This window comes from Opisthocomus hoazin, chromosome 4 (genome assembly GCF_030867145.1).
Source record: "Opisthocomus hoazin isolate bOpiHoa1 chromosome 4, bOpiHoa1.hap1, whole genome shotgun sequence".
Classification (NCBI taxonomy): Eukaryota; Metazoa; Chordata; class Aves; order Opisthocomiformes; family Opisthocomidae; genus Opisthocomus; species Opisthocomus hoazin.
The window spans coordinates 39119082-39135295 of NC_134417.1; the positions used below are offsets into that span (position 1 = coordinate 39119082).

Consider the following 16214-nt stretch of genomic DNA (forward strand, 5'->3'; position numbering starts at 1 on the left):
ATCAGCTCTATAAACATCCTGTGATTTCCAGAATAAAGTGACAGGCAGTCAGCTTACAGAATTACTGATAAGTGGTTACTGGTGGGTTCTTTTCTGGAACAGCTCTCCATTTGACAAGGAAAGGTAAAGAAAACACGATCAGGGGATTGGTTACTTCTCTTTGATTCTTCCCTGACAAACTTGGGTTAAAGGCTCAAGACTGCAATGGTCACAGATTGAGGTCCATTTGGAGATTTTCCATCAGGCAATTAGATCTATCTGTTGTAATAAAATGTCCTTTAGGCCTTTCTCCTCCTTTTAATGGCAATATCTCCTTTGCCAGATACTGCATGTCTTTTTCGGACCAAGCAGAAGAAGCAGGCATGCTTCATATACTCTTGTGTACCCTGCTTGATTCCTTTTATTATATTTTTATTACTGCAATATACTTTTCCTTCTATTTCCTCTGCAGCAGCTGGACCAATTACTAGTAGAACAATCTCATCTGTTTTCTGAGCTCGGACTCTCTGATTGGAAGGGAGAAAGGAAAGCCCAGAATAGACAAGCGTTTCCAGATGCTGCTGACACTGTGCATCCTCGCAGTGGGTGCTCAGAAATGGTGCTCCAAAGAGCTCCTGGCAAAACCACCACAGCAACAGGCTCACTCTCTGCACCAGAGTCAGGAGCACCCCCAACGCAGTTTCCTACCAGGACAACACCTGAGCCAAATTCAGCCGAGTCTGATCCACAGGAGCTCTCCACCAGCAAAAAGGAAATAAAAGGACCTCCCCAAGCAAAAATGGACTTTAAGGCATTTTTACACAATGTAAGGAGATGTTTCAGTCTCACCCTCAAGGTTTTAAGTGGAAGGGATTGCTGATCTGCAATGCAGTTTTACTATTCTGTGTCTCACTGCCACAGCCGAGGTCAGGATACTTTCCCACTAAGCCGTGCGTTCATCCAAAGTGATGGAGCCTGTGTTTCAGGGCACTTTCAGTCTGCAAAGGCGATACAGGTAGAACTGGGACTGGACCTGCCTTGAGATTGCTTAGGAAGCTGTGGCAATGATCTAGGTGCTCCAGAGAGAGCATGTAAATACATGGATGGTGTTTGCCTGGGTTGCTTGAACTATGGATGCAACTGTTTGACTAATTAGTGCACTCAACCCTCTCCCATTGTGTGAAATTAGTAATTTATGGCTTCAATTTGCAGAGACAATTAACCAGTTTTACAAGGGCAGTCAAGGCAGTGAACTGGAAGGTCTGTTGTTTTTCTGAAGAAATTCAAAGTCAGCATTTCTGACTGATCTGATCTCACAATGTAACCATAAAAAATTGTTTTCCTGCATTTCTGAGTATAAAATATGCTAGAAAATCTCTTAGATAACTGTGTTAGCATTTAATGGTCTCTTCCACCTAAGCATGTGTCCCAATTTTTAAAGGATTGATCATTCTCTTAAATGAAAAATTAGTTTTAAATTCTGCATAAACTTCATTTAAACACCAAGCAGGGAATGTTCTTTACTGTAGTCTTATACTACTTTCTTGATTTACATTGGTATTACCACTGATATTATCAAGCAGAATCGGATTCTTTAGCACACAATTCAAAGAATGAGAAACATAGGCAGTGAGGAACAAGAAATGGAAATATATCAGATCATGTTTTGTCATCTTTTGCATCCATTTTCTTTTAAGACTAGTCTTGGTCATTCTCTCAATGTACAAAGCAAATAACACTTTTTTTTTCCTTTTTTCCAGTTGAAGAAATCTTTCCAAAATTCCTTAGGTAATGATTCAGCAGAAGGAAAAGAGTGATGGAGGACAGACTGATGGATTTTGTTTTTAACAATTGTGGCCTTTTTCCTGAAATGCATGGTATATCACAGGAACAAACTAAGACAACATTGCATTATAGGAAGTTTTGATCACAGCAGTTTCATTTGCAATGAGATGACTGGCCAGAAAATAAGGCATTTTTAAAGGATGCTTCAAAGAGAGACACTATGTATTTTGCTATTCTGTGACTGCAAAACTTGTTATATTCCTGTTGGCAATCACGTGGGATAGGGCTGTTCTCTGCAAAGTCATTTAAAAGGAAGAGGAAAGGGCTTATTTTTCAGAAGAAACTTAAGAATTTGCACACAGTCCAGGGGACGCCACTAGAAGGTATTCTGCTTATAGCCAGTTGTTTTAACACAGTCCTTCAACCAATATTAATCCTCAAGCCCAAACTGCCTTGTATAGTCCTAGCCACTTTCTAGCTTTTACCTTGCTACTAACTCGACTCTGACTAATTATACGAGGCTTGTATCTGCTGTCAGTAACAAACCAGAAGCTTACTGACAGTGTATAAAATGTTAAACACCCACTCTGTCAAACTGTTACTGTGGACAGTCTTCTGGCTGTCCTCTTCCTTCTCATATTTGCTTCACAAAAATACAATTAAAACCAAAATGACTTTAGAAACACAAGATTTTCTACATTATAAGCCTTGAATCAGAATCCTCATTCGGTTCTCTGGAGAGTGTGCAGAGCCTGGATTCATGCAGAAAAAGCCATGAGAAATGACCTCTTGGGTTTGGATCACAGCAAAGAAATTCAACTGGTTCATTTTCAAAGCGGTGCAGCCTGCACTACTGCTTTCAATTTAGCACTTCCCAGACTGTGAGATGTCCTACTGGCTTGTTTGTTTAATGCTCTGGAGGGATCTTAGGTGTCATTTAGGCTTTGGTGTTGCAAATCACAGCTCTGTGAAGGTGCAAATAGAAGTAGCATTTGCACATCTTTAAGGTGAAAATGGAGTCAAACATGCTGAGCAGCCTCGAGGCTCCCTGCACCTCCACGTTTTCACAGATGTTCAGGGTAATAAAATGTTTGGGGGAGAGAACTACATAACATAGGAACTGACAAGATCCGCCACAGCCTGCTGGGCCATGAATTTTACTGGTTGAAATCTGCCCCTTTCTTGAGACCCCGCATGGGATTTGTACACCACTTCCACACTATCCAGTGTTTAAGAGTTTATACATCAAGATTTGTGATCGTGACAGTATCTTCAGGCAGCATGCAAACAGGACCAAAGCATCATCGACTCAAGTTTTGGTAGAGCAAGCAATAAATCTGTCTTAGTGTTTTCTCTCTCCACTGGCTTATGAACTGCACTTGCAGATGTTGTACCTCAGCTTGCGGAGGAAGGCAAATACAGAGCCCAGCGAAGGATGTACGATGATGCCAGTGCAGAAGGTCTCCTGGAAGAGAAGATGGCTGACAAGCTTCTTTTACCTCAGCTGCACCAGGGCTGTGATTCCTCCCATGAAGCAAGCTGAGTTTTGCAAGAGTCACTGCAGCATGATGCAGAAAAGCCCTGTTGGTGTGCGATGCTGCAGCCACTGTCTGCCTATGTCCATGTGTACAGAAGATGGTACTGGCAGATGGCAGCACTTCATGATTACAAAGTTCATGTGGGACCTCTGGTGCTATTTGAATTCTAGCATTTGTATTCTCAACCAGGACTGATTCTGACTCCTACTAACAAAACATCCGTGTTTGAATAATCTCTAGATGGTTGGTATGTGCAATCCCGTTCCTCATTTCAATTTAATTATAAAATAATCTTGTGCAATCTATGGACAAGTCAAGGTTCCCCCATATGCAACACTTAGACACCAACAAATACTGTTACCTTGAACTTGTTTGCATTTAGAACTAGATAACCTTTCAAGCCCTCAGTGTTGTTTTAACAGATAAGCTGTAACCTTGTAGCAATAAAGAACATACCAAGCAATGGGAAAAGGAAAAACATTCTGCCTTCTCCTCCAACACAGAAAGTGATATTTCACTTCGTAACTCTTCCAAGCATGCTACAGAGGTGGCTGGACTAAGCCACATAATGCTGCTGTTGAAGATGGGAGAGTAAAGAAAACACGCGGTATTTTTACGATCGACAAAGACCGGAGTTAGCATGGCGAGCACGGGAGACAGCTGTGCACACACTTCACCTCACAGTATTAACAGCCTTTTAAACTCTATCTTTTATTTCCCTTTAGGGCAGTCATAAGCAAATATGGTGGGAATCTTCACGATAACTCCACAGAATTAATGAAATAATAACATATTTGATTGAGTACCGTAATTGCTCTAGCCAGCTAGAACCATGCCAATTAGCTTGCAGGCTCGCAAGGCAGCGGGTCGGATCTTAGGGGGGAGGCTGCTATTTTACTTGTGAAAAGCGTGAAAAGCACTAGCGCTAGGCAGTTTGCAAGTTTGAAATCTGAAAAAAAATGTGACCCAAGGACTTCTGACCCAAGAAAATCCCCAAAAAGGGGATAATGAAAGAAAAGGAAAAAGAGTATGTGGAGAAATGGAAGCATTTGAGTTAAGCAGCTAAATACTGTTTTCCTCTGTATTCCACCTCTCCCAAACTGAAATAGGTAGAACCATTGGCTCTGTTTCATAGGACTATTGTGGCCCTACAAAGGTTCGTGCAATATAGCTCAGACCTGCTATGGAAAAGGGTAAGACATATAGGGTGCTGGTATGTTATGGTGGTGGTTCTTCTCCATGCTCTTTCAGCATCTCTTGCTTGTAGAAACTGAAAACTGCCACCTGAAATCCTTGTAGCTCGTTGTTAAAGTCTCAGCACTTCTTTTGCCCTGGTCACAATTTCTGGAGTGCAAGGGCAACAAGCAGCCTCACCAAAGCAGGAGGGAGGAAAGGAGCAGGGTGACAGGGGAAGTTAATTAAAAAATGGTTCCCTAGCAAAGACAGAAAATTCAAAAACTAATGATTGCTTTTCCCCACCCTAGTTCAGCAGCAATTTGTGTCACTTGGATTTTACTTCTTTTGTCATTGTCTTTTGCCTTCATTGGTTTTCCCTGATGCCCCATAAATCTTTAAACCCTGAAGCTAAAAGAGGCTGCATTGTGCACCAGCTTGCATATTGATTTTGCTACAGAGTATAAAATCTAGATAGATAATAAGGAAATCCATCTAAGGTACCCTGCCAAGGGCTCCCATTAGTTGCTTTACCAGGCATCAATTCAATAAACCCTGGAGAGCAGCACATGAATAAACATCAGAGCTTCTCTGGCATGTTAATGCATCAGTTGCCTAATTGTCAATGCTGCCAACAGACTCCAAGAAAAGCAGTACCTTGGGAGTTCAACCCCTTCCAGCTACAAGTCCAAAGAAGACTTCACACTGGCTTAGAAGATGGCAGGGCTCAGGAGAGGGGGTGTGATGGCCAGATAACATGGGTACGGCTGTTTTTGATGTGGTGCTGACCTCCTGCTAGATGCACAGCCCAGGTCTATGCGATCTGGTCATGCTGCTTCCGTATTGCACCCCAGTGCATGGCGATGCGGTGCCCCAGCTCAGGCCCGTGGCTTTCCCTGTGCGGGACTGGAATTCGTGTTTGAGAAAAAGAGAGTCTCAAATTTTGGCCTCAATCAATAAGCATAAACAGGTCCTGAGCTGCTAGAAATGAATGACTTTCTCCTCCAGGGCTGCCAGCAGGCTCCGGTGGCAAGAAGCTGGCGTCTTATTCTGGGCTCATCCATGTGTTTTCTCTGTGACCAGGATCCTTTTTTTTATTCTGGACTCTACCATGCATTTTCCCTGCGACCGGGTTCCTTTTCTTTACGCCGTGGGGACCCTTATTCCTGGCACAGCTTCTTTCTGTCTTATCTAATGAGGTTTTAAATTCCTCACAGAGAAGTTATTCTCTCCTAACGTGTTCATACGATGCCTGGCACAATAGGGGCCTAATATCAGTTGGGACCTCTACTTGCTGCTGTGATAATAATTTTATGAGCAGCCTTTCATTAAGATCCATTGCTACTTAAGCAACAGCTGCAGTGTCACTTTATAAGACTGGTGACTATTTTAACTCCCTCTGCTCCAGAAACAAGGTTTTGCTCTTCCCTGTAGAAACTGATGTGGGTAAAAGAGGCTGAAGCATGAACAAAAAGGTAGTTTTGCTATCAAATGGGAAAATACAAAATCAGAACATCTGAGACTTCCAGGAATTAAAAGAATAAGAAACAACACCGCTTTCACCTTGCTGGAGAGGTGCATTTGAATTCATCCATCTTGATTTCTTTCTTTTCCATTGTCTTTCAATGGGCACATCACTCACTCAATTAGCACAGATCACAGCCAGTAAGAGGGACACAGGTGTGTCACATTGAGGCTACTCAACCTTAATATGCAAAACATTTATTACCATGACAAATAATACAAAACACCGGTGCCTTTTTCCTGAAATCCCCCCCCCCCTCTTAAAATACAAAAAGAATCCTGTTAGGGTGCTAGAACTTATAGTTAATGATAGTCACAGAAGTAGTGAGGAGGCAACAAGTAGGTGAGATCAAAAATCAGGAGCTAAGAGGGTTCCCCTTCTGCCCCCATATTCTAAGGGAGTGTGAGGTCTGCCTGTGGTCTCATTTGAGAGTGTTGGCACATGTATCCCTTGTGTGGGCAAGCTGGCAAGCTCTGGCCCGTCACCTGCAAAAGGCTTCCGCAAATATGGAGACAGGTAAAATATTCCCCATCTTCTGTGCTCTCTGCTTAGCCAGCTGCCTCCAGGAATGGCTGCAGTAAGTATTTATTAGAATCATAGAATCATAGAATGGTAGGGGCTGGAAGGGAACTCTGTGGGTCCATCTAGTCCAATCCCCCGTCAAAGCAGGGTCACATACAGCAGGCTGCACAGGATCTTGTCCAGGCAGGTCTTGAATATCTCCAGAGAAGGAGACTCCACAACCTCCCTGGGCAGCCTGTTCCAGGGCTCCGTCACCCTCAGGGGGAAGAAGTTCTTCCTCACATTCAGACGGAACTTCCTGTGCTTCAGTTTGTGCCCATAGCCCCTTGTCCTGTTGCTGGGCACTACTGAAAAGAGTCTGGCTCCATCCTCCTGACACCCACCCTTCAGGTATTTGTAAGTATATTTTAGGTCCCCTCGCAGCCTTCTCTTCTTCAGGCTGAACAAGCCCAGCTCCCTCAGCCTCTCCTCGTAGGAGAGATGTTCTAGGCCCCTCACCATCCTTGTAGCCCTCCGCTGGACTCTCTCCAGTAGCTCTTCATCTTTCTTGAACTGGGGAGCCCAGAACTGGACAGAGTACTCCAGATGAGGCCTCGCTAGGGCAGTGTAGAGGGGAAGGAGAACCTCCCTCAACCTGCTGGCCACACTCCTCTTGATGCACCCCAGGATCCCATTGGCCTTCTTGGCAGCCAGGGCACACTGCTGGCTCATGGTTAACCTGTCATCCACCAGGACACCCAGGACCCTCTCTGCAGAGCTGCTCTCCAGCAGGTCCACCCCAAGCCTGTACTGGTGCATGGGTTTGTTCCTCCCCAGGTGCAGGACCCTGCATTTGCCTTTGTTGAACCTCATCAGGTTCCTCTCTGCCCAACTTCCCAGCCTGTCCAGGTCACGCTGAATGGCAGCACAGCCTTCCGGTGTATCTACCACACCTCCCAGTTTGGTGTCATCAGCAAATGTGCTGAGGGTACATTCTAACTCTTCATCCAGGTCATTGATGAAGAAGTTAAACAAAGCTGGGCCCAGTACTGACCCAGCAGACGGACTTTAGGTAAAGTAGGTATCTGCCAAGGGTGGCAGGCTGCCAGGGGTCCCAAAAAAGAGCAGAACGAGGGGCCTGTATTCCAGAGGGGTGGTGAAGAAAACTGTAGTGCCCATCTTGACATTCCCATACTCCATCCCATTTCAATTTCATTGTATGAATTTAGGGAAATTGTTTTACATCAGCTTCCAGTCTGTGAAGATACAGTAAGATACACCTTTCATGACAAGTAGAGCATCCTTTCCAACAGACAACACAAATCAAGTTATTGCAGCCCTACTGTGAAACAAGGCGGGGGGGTGGGGGGACGAAGACCCAGTCTGTACTTAAGCATTCTCTTGCTGGTGAATTAGCTTTTTAAAGGTTGCCTGGACTTTCCAGAGGTTTTTCTAAGCTACTGACAGAAAAAGAAATTATGGGGAGCAGGAAATAGTTACAGTCACTAAGAAAAAAAAACACCTAACTACTTGAAATCATTGAGCTATTGTATCGGTGATGCTTCTGTAATGTCCTGCATAAAGGCTCCGCTGCCCTTAATTTTTGATCTACAAGGAATAGCAATAATGAGAAAATGTTACTCTCCTTACATCAGGAGAGCTGTCCCAGATCTAGGGTTGTTCTAACTGGAGCAGGGCACACTGGAAACAGGGTAGCCTGGACTCCTTGCATCCTTGTCCCATTTAAGAAACAGAGAAGTGGAAGAAAGGGCACCCGAGTCACCCCAAACCAGGCCAGGCAAATGTGAGAGGCACCTTTCCCAGGCTTGGGTTTCCTGCTGAGCTAACCCGTGCAGGAGTGAAAGTGTGTGGCTGGAGGTGGAGGGGAGCTGGAGTGAGATGTCCAGGGAAGTTCGGAGCAGCTGGTACCAAAGAAATCTCATTCTGGGAGCTGGTGCGATAGCCTTGTGGTGTCACAGAATCACAGTTAGGGGTTGGAAGGGACCTCTGTGGGTCATCTAGTCCAATCCCCCCACCGAAGCAGGGTCACCTACAGCAGGCTGCACAGGACCTTGTGTCAGCAAGCTGTATCCAGCTGCTGCCTCCAGGCACTGGGAAGAAACTGCTGCCAAAGCACGCAGCAGCTGGGCCGACTGCCACCCGGACAGGAGGTGAACTAGGGGACTGGTGAGCAGCACAGGGGAAATGTTGTAGCTGTGGGTGGGACTGGGGAATCTGAAAACAAGGAGCAGACACAGAAAGAAATGCAGAAAGAGTAACAGCCGAGCAGGTAGAACGAAAATGAGAGACCTGAAACCAGGCAAAGGAGAGATGAAGCAGAAGTTCACCTCTGTGTAGATTAAACTGTTTAAAGGCAGCCCAGAGGTATTAGTCCAATACAAAGGGTTTCTTCAATGAAGTAAGTAAGCTGACTTGGGTCTAAGTCAGAAATTTGGGGAAATAAATTAACTTGTTGCTCTTCCCAAGGACACTTATGAGCACTTCGGGATCACAAACAAGAAAAGGGGTTAAGGACCATGGTCACTTTAAGACCAAGCACAGAAGAACAGTCAGTTTAAGGCTATCCAAGTGCTTGATAGAGCACCCAGTTAAGAACAGAAGAAATGGGCTGCAGGGCCAGACGACCTGCAACAGGACTATATCCTTGATAGAGAAACTAGGAAGTGTTTTTCAGCGAAAGCCTTACTACGTTTTGCAGGCTGCTCTCCTCATATGTCCGCAAGAGCCACTGCTACCAGAAAGCAGCATGATAATTCACTCTGTAAAACTGATGTTTGGAGTTTTAGAAAGCAGCCATTCTTTATTGCAGCCCTGGATGCACAGGGGAGAGTTCCACCCAATTGTGCGTGCCAATAAGACTATACTACTTTATATTTATACTACATTTAGGTTCATATTAATGATTCTTCCAGGAACTTATTAACATATATTAATGTCCTTCATGCATGTCTGTTAGCGCCTCGGGTGGTTGTCGGGGGTCTTCAGATGAAGGCTCGTACTCTTCATCACTGTGGCCGCCAGCTGACCTTTGCTTCCATGCAAACTCAATTCCAAAATCATGTACACCGTGTCCTTCAAAGTTGTTTTCTTTCAGTCTTGTAGTCATCTTGCACCTTCCTTATCAGTATAGTTCCAAGCGTCTGCTCTCCCAAAGCCGAGCTGTCGAAAGTGGGATTATTCAGAAACTTCTTATCTTACAACTATCCCAGCTATTCACAAAAATTTACTTTTGTTTGGTCACATCCGTTATGCAATGAGTCTAATGACTTATATTAATAGCTTCCCATTTATATTTGCAGGTATCACCACAACAGTTGGATATGGGACATTAGAGTGTATGTTTCTGCAGGTCCCTATTAGCACTAGTTGATGTTACAGAATCACAGGAAGACAGGTTAAGAAAGACCTCTTGAGATCACCTAATTCAACATCCCACTCAGAGGGACAATCCCTCCTCCTTCTCCTTTAACATGCCTAATCCTTTTTGTATCCTCCTACCGTGAACTGCCACTATAACGTATGGAAACAAAGTTCAGAAATCCACTACTTGCTGTGCAAACTATCTTGTTTAATCAGTTTTAAACTGATCTCCTGCTTTTGATTAACAGTCTCTAGCTCTAGAACTGAAGAAACTGATGCAAAAGCAGTCTGCATTAGCCTTCTCCACCACTTTCCTGATTCGATAACCCTGAAGAGTCCAATATGTCCACACTGCAGAGTCCCAAACCCTTCAGTATTTTCTGTCCAGGCAGTTCCTCCATCGCTTTAAGATTTCCCACCCAAATCTAGCTAGATGCCAATGAAAGGTTTTTGGATTTTCAACTTTGTACAACTCTTTCTGACGTTGTTAGAAATTCCAGAGAATTTTCTCCTCCTGTCCAACTTGAAAAATCAGCTTTATATAGCTACTCATTTCTGCTGCCATTCTCCAATCTCACTGGAAAGACCTGAGACTGAAGCTGTTGTCCCCTCTGTCAGAAATATCCTGGAAGAGAGCCAAGAGTTCTTAGGAATTTTGAGCAGAACCATCATAGACTACAAACAAATGCTCCGCCTCGAGCTCTTTTTTTTTCTTCAGAGTCTTTTCTGAAAGTTCAAGCCTTGCCAAATCCAGGTCTTTACTTAGTTACAAATATTCCTTTATTGTCACTGGAAATGTTATGGGAAATGTACAGTCTTTTCTCCTCATCAAAAGAAAAAATATACATGGAAGAACAGGGAGACATAGGGTTGACAAAAGATGTAGCACTAGAAAGAAGACAGGATGAAGAGAGAGAAGCACAGTCAGAAACAGAGAGGACTGAGGAGAAAAGCAGGAAGAGGAACGCAGAGTCAGATGTACAGGTGGCTGCAAACAGAAGAAGTGGGAAGCCTGGGTCCCTGTGCTAGGGGCCCTGCTTATGTGCCAGAACAGCTATCGGGAAAGGGTGTTCTATCTTTCCTGGGAATCCACACGGAAGGTAGTGAAGGTCACAGATGCTACTTGCCCACCTGATGCATCTCCTGGACAGTAGATTCACAGTGAAGAAAAGCCAGGGATGGACATCAGCACAGCATCTGGTTAAAATGAGTTTGCAGATCCTGGTAGGAAGGGCAGATGGAGAAATGATTCTACCCATGTGCTGTATGACTGTGCAGATAATTTTCTGTTACTGTTTTCCCTCAGTTTGTAGTTTTACTCTTTCTTTACTCTTTTATTCTTTACTTCTGCTATGGGAGTGCCCTTATTTTTTTTTTTTTTTTTTTAATACATCATATCCTCTCAGATTCAGTCTTTATTTGTGCTCTGAATTGTACCCAACCTGTCAGGTAAAGCTTCAGAGTCCACAAAGACAACCTCAGAGAGTCTCGGTTGGAATATTTAAGCAAGAGGATGTGTTGGTCTTCTGCTAGGCAGCTAGCAGTGTGAGATCACAGCAGATTCAACACGAGAGGGATAATGTTAACACAGTTAAGCATGAATTTAGACATGTCACTGCTAATCCCTAGATTAACAAGAGGGAAGGAAATGTGTCAAAATAATAAAGTACCTATTAAAAAAGCTGTAGAGACAGACACTGATCCACAGTTAGCACTGATAGATGACAGAACACCATCAGTGAAGCGTGAGCTGTCATCTGGCAATGTTCTGTTCTGCAGAAACCAGATGAGTTAGGGCCTTCTCTCAGACTCACTGGGGATTTCCAGATATTGAAAAAAAGATATAAGGAAGGAAAATTCGGAAGAGAAATAAAATAATAACACTAAATTTTTTTTAAATCCTCACCTTAATTTGGGGTCTCTAAGACTTTCTCCTTTTGTATTAAATTGTTGCTGCTCTCTGGGTGCACAGGGGAAAGTGAAGATCCAGCAGGGTGAAATTGCTGTCTCAATCACTGAAGTCCTTTGGAGGAATACATTAAATACGCTCTTCAGATCATGCAAGGAAAGAGGATAAGGGTCTCGGAGGGAGATGGGTATCAACTCCAAAAAGTCTAAGACAGCAGGAGAGATTCAGAGGCTGGGAGGAACATGGGGCTTCTTGGGTGCTAATCCCATGCTGATGATTTAGTTTATCAGCTAACAGCATGTATGTGAAACGCTGGCTAATGTTGCTTCTTAACATTTGTTAGTGGTTATGCTTTCCAGAGGGGAAAGGAGAGTCTACACGCTGTTTTTTTTAAGGATGCCCTTGGGTTGAGCCCACCCCCCCACCCCCCCACCCCCACTCTGGGGGGGGTTGTTGGAGAGCTGTGCTGCAGCCCAGGGCAGCAGAAGGAAGACAACAGTTGGGGCCAGCACCTTGGCTCTGCCTGACTTCTGGATGGCATGATTGGCACGAGCAAGAGCTCAGAAATCATTAAATGGAAAGAATGGAAAAAAAAAATAAGGTGAGCGTATGTCGTATTTTTTAAATTGCGTTATGGTTTTGGGCGTCATTCAAGATTGTCCCTATAAGCAGGAGATCTAGGAACTTTGCTGGATGTGCCACTCTGTGGCATACAGTATCACATGTGCTTGGGCATAAGGTCCACGGTCAAATGAAAGGGGAACCTATCCACCTCTCTTTGGTATCGCTTAAGAAATACCTGCTTGCTGTGCTCTGAAGCTGTCTCTTACCAGCCTTCCTTACTACAGCATCACCTTTTGGCAAAAGAAAAGGGTTTTTCCCAATCTGCTATGATAAGTTCTAGGAGTTTTCTTACTTCTCCTTTCTGTGAATCTATGTTCAAATCTGCCTGTACTGTTCAAAAGAAGGTTATGTGTCTATTGCTATTTTAAGGTATAAACTTGATATCTGATTATTTTAATAGCTTGGGTTGTTAATCATACCACTCCAAGAGAAATATTTCAAGGATAAAGATTAATTACTTTTAATGTTGCTTCATATTTGTTATGCCGCAGATAATGCTTGTTTTAAGTAAGTGGAAACAGGTGTGTAACAATTGATTAAATTAAATTAAACAAGCAAGTAGGGAATGAAATGCACATGGCTATTTTCAAGGTTTCAGATATTGTAAACACTAATTAAGCAGCTGGAAATCAATAAGTATACAAAACTATTCCCTCTTCCCAATTTTACGAGGTAGAGGAAGCCCTGATGTTTTCAGTCATGACATAGTTATTTATACCTTGCTGAAGTATAAAGAAGAGGTGCTCATAACCAGGCTAGCCATGCCATGGATGCAGCTAGATGAGTCTTCTTATCTGGACACTTCTGACTCCTGTAGAGGTCAAAGAAACATGATGTAGCGCCACTTTAATACTGTCTGTTTATTGTCAAAAGAGAGCAACTTGCCTGAAGTGAATCATTTTCAGAACTAATTAGCAAAAGTAATCCTCCATTCCCCTTCTGGCTAAAATTAAGTCCTTTTCTATAAAATACAGGATGTCTAGTACCTTTCCAGTGCTGAATTACCATGCAAGACTACCATAAATTTTGTGTGTATATGAATAAAAAAGACTTAGAAAGGGGAGAAATGGATTTGCAAAATTCTCCAAAGGTGTCTATTAATTTCTGCTCTCAGAGAGTCCCCATTTCCACTGACCATCTTAGTCGATAGATGTGCTCCCTGCAGAAGCACACACAGGCTCTTGACTTTTGCAACTAAATTGTTTGATGGCTTTTTCTACTACTGCCAGCAGAAGTCAACACAGCCAAGTCGGAGAAAGAAACTACTTTTCAGCCTGTTTTGTGCAATCCTGTGCACAGCATTTTACAAAGCTCCGAGTAGCTACCTGTGCGCCAGCCCACTAAAGGCAAACGCTGGCTGCACAGAGGACCCACAGCAGACACTCTGCCTCGTAAGGGTGATTTCCTGGGTGTCCATATGCTGGTTAGGGAAGGGGTTCCACCGTACCCGATGGAGCAATACCTGTGATGGCTGAGGAGGGGAACAGGTCCCGCTGCTCAGAAACCAGTGGCCAGCCCTGCCTGCTTAGCATTTGAATTCATAAAGCCTGGCTCTGAGGTCTATGGCAGATCACCGAAAATAAGCATTAAAAAAAAGTGTGCGTGGAGAGGAGAGAGATGCAGTCTTCTCTTTTTTACCATGGGGTGTGCAGGGAAGGTGAGTGAAACGGGTTCAATCTCTGTCCCATGCACGTGGTTTCCAGTTGATCCCAAACCAAGTTGACGTGCGGAAACAAACTCCACAACTCACAGAGAGTTATAAAGCAGGTATGTTTATTACGGCGCCGGGGGCAAGGGGGATCGCGCCTCCTAACTTGCACACCGAGTCACAAAGCATGCCCCTATTTATTACAAAGTTTATCTAAGTGGGCTGGATTATTACAACTAGTTCTGGGAATAGGCGTGATTATTATAATTATTTCCAGGAATTCATTATCATACTCCGCCCCTCTTTAGCGCTTGCGCAATGTCATCTGGTGGCTGTCTGTGGGGTCTTCTGGATGAAGGCTCATATTCTTCCTCGCAAAGGCTGGTAGTCTTCCTCACTGTGTACTTCTCACCTTTGGCCCAAAACTGCTGAGCTGTCTGTGTTGGCTGAGTTCCAACCCTCCAAACCAGTTTCAGCTAGAGGGGGGCTTCTTGTTCTGGTTATCAGTCCTTATCTGTCCCCGTCTCTTTTACCTGTCTTGCTTATCTACACTTGAGCTCACAGTAGTCCTTGTTAGCAAGGTTACAAAGAACAGGACCAAACTAAATGTCAGTGGTTAACCCTTGCCTCGACATGGCTGCAAGGCTATATAACAAAAGCAAACTAAAATTATAGCAAAATCGAACTAAACGTCAATTTCCCACATCAAGGTCTGGATATATTTTAGGGACAGGAGTGTGGCATGTCACAGGGTCTGCATGGATGCAAGGTGTCTGGATGGTTGGAGCTATTCCACTTGACATAGATAATTTGAAATCAATTGGAACACAGACTGGACTGTGCTCACTCTTCCCTCCCTGCATCTTCCTACCACCGTCATCTCCTCTCCCTGCTGCTCTAACAAGAAGCCATAAAAATACTTTTCCCCAGGAGGGTGACTTGGAGGGGCAGCAGAGGGAGCAGTGAGGAGAGGAGGCTCTTCTCTTCCAGCTTTACAGGTATGCACCTGCAGGTTTTTTTGGGGGTTGTAAGTGCAAATAGAGGCTTAAGTGGAAGGCTGGAATTCTTATCACCGGAGCACCTTCAGCAGAGACAAACACTGCTGCTTTCACAAGGTCTCTGGTCCTCCTTCCACATGTGTAGGAGCATTTGTGATGGTGGCTGTAAAAAGTCGGCACCCCGCTATTACTCTTCCACAAGATCCTCACAGAAGCTTGCCTGAGCTGGAAGCTCATGGTGTTTGGTTTAAGCACGCGTCATACCTTTGGGGGATAAGAGTTTATGTAACGAAAAGAGGGTTCAGTTCAGCTTGTTTTCAAAACCTCCTTCCTGGAAGATCTGTCTGCTTTTTCTGTCATGCTTTATGTTAATAATGTCCCAGCTCTGCTGAACAAAAAGAAGTCCTCTGTGGTCTCACTGGACCATTAAACAAGAGAGGCAGCTCTCATCTGCCTCTGCAAAATCTCCTGATATTAGCAATTATTGTTCTGAAGTTTCATCACTGACATATAGGAAACCTATGAAAGAATGGGCATTTAATTAAACTACAGGCAAAGAGGCACTTGATGGTTGGACACTGCTTGAGTTGAAGCAGTCTTTATTAATGTAACTGAAAAAGATACTGACCACTGCATATCAGCTTCACAAATGTTCCTCTCTATGACATTACCCTGGTATTGTTCTCTTTGCATAATCCAATCAGTCTCTTTTCACTACGATATTACTTGAGCAGAGATGTTCCCCCAGTGCCTTGTGGGCTGAAGTAGTAGTGCTGAAAGTGAATACATGCGTGACTGCCCTCAGGGAAAGAGAAGTTGCCCAATTCAGTCTGGTGATGTCAAAACTCTACATGCACAATGGAAACAGTATTGCACTAGCTGGCTAATCAAGCACATTTTCTGTGTACCTTGGCAATGCCCCTTATTCTAATGGCTGCTTCATTAGCAACATCTTTTTGGTAAGCTACAAAATTTACACTTCTGAGACAACTGAGAGTTTCATCTCCTGAGGTCCAGGCTCCATTGAAGTCACTCTTCTGGGATCGTTTCCAATTTTTATGTTGTGTTGGGAAATTAACTTTGTGCCATCTTGGCCCCATTAAACCAGTGGGAGTTTTGCCTCGGACTGCAGTAGAATTAGGATTTTGTGCAC

The 16214-nt window shown here is 43.9% G+C and overlaps 1 protein-coding gene across 1 annotated transcript in view; it reads left to right on the forward strand.

The window, feature by feature from the left end:
* Nucleotides 1–842, forward strand: part of ITPRID1 (ITPR interacting domain containing 1) — a 43328-nt gene extending 42486 nt beyond the window's left edge. Inside the window, 2 exon segments of the mRNA XM_075417403.1 lie at nucleotides 452–811; nucleotides 813–842. Of these exon segments, the coding sequence (XP_075273518.1) occupies nucleotides 452–811; nucleotides 813–842 (390 nt within the window).
* Nucleotides 843–16214: the final 15372 nt, after the last annotated feature.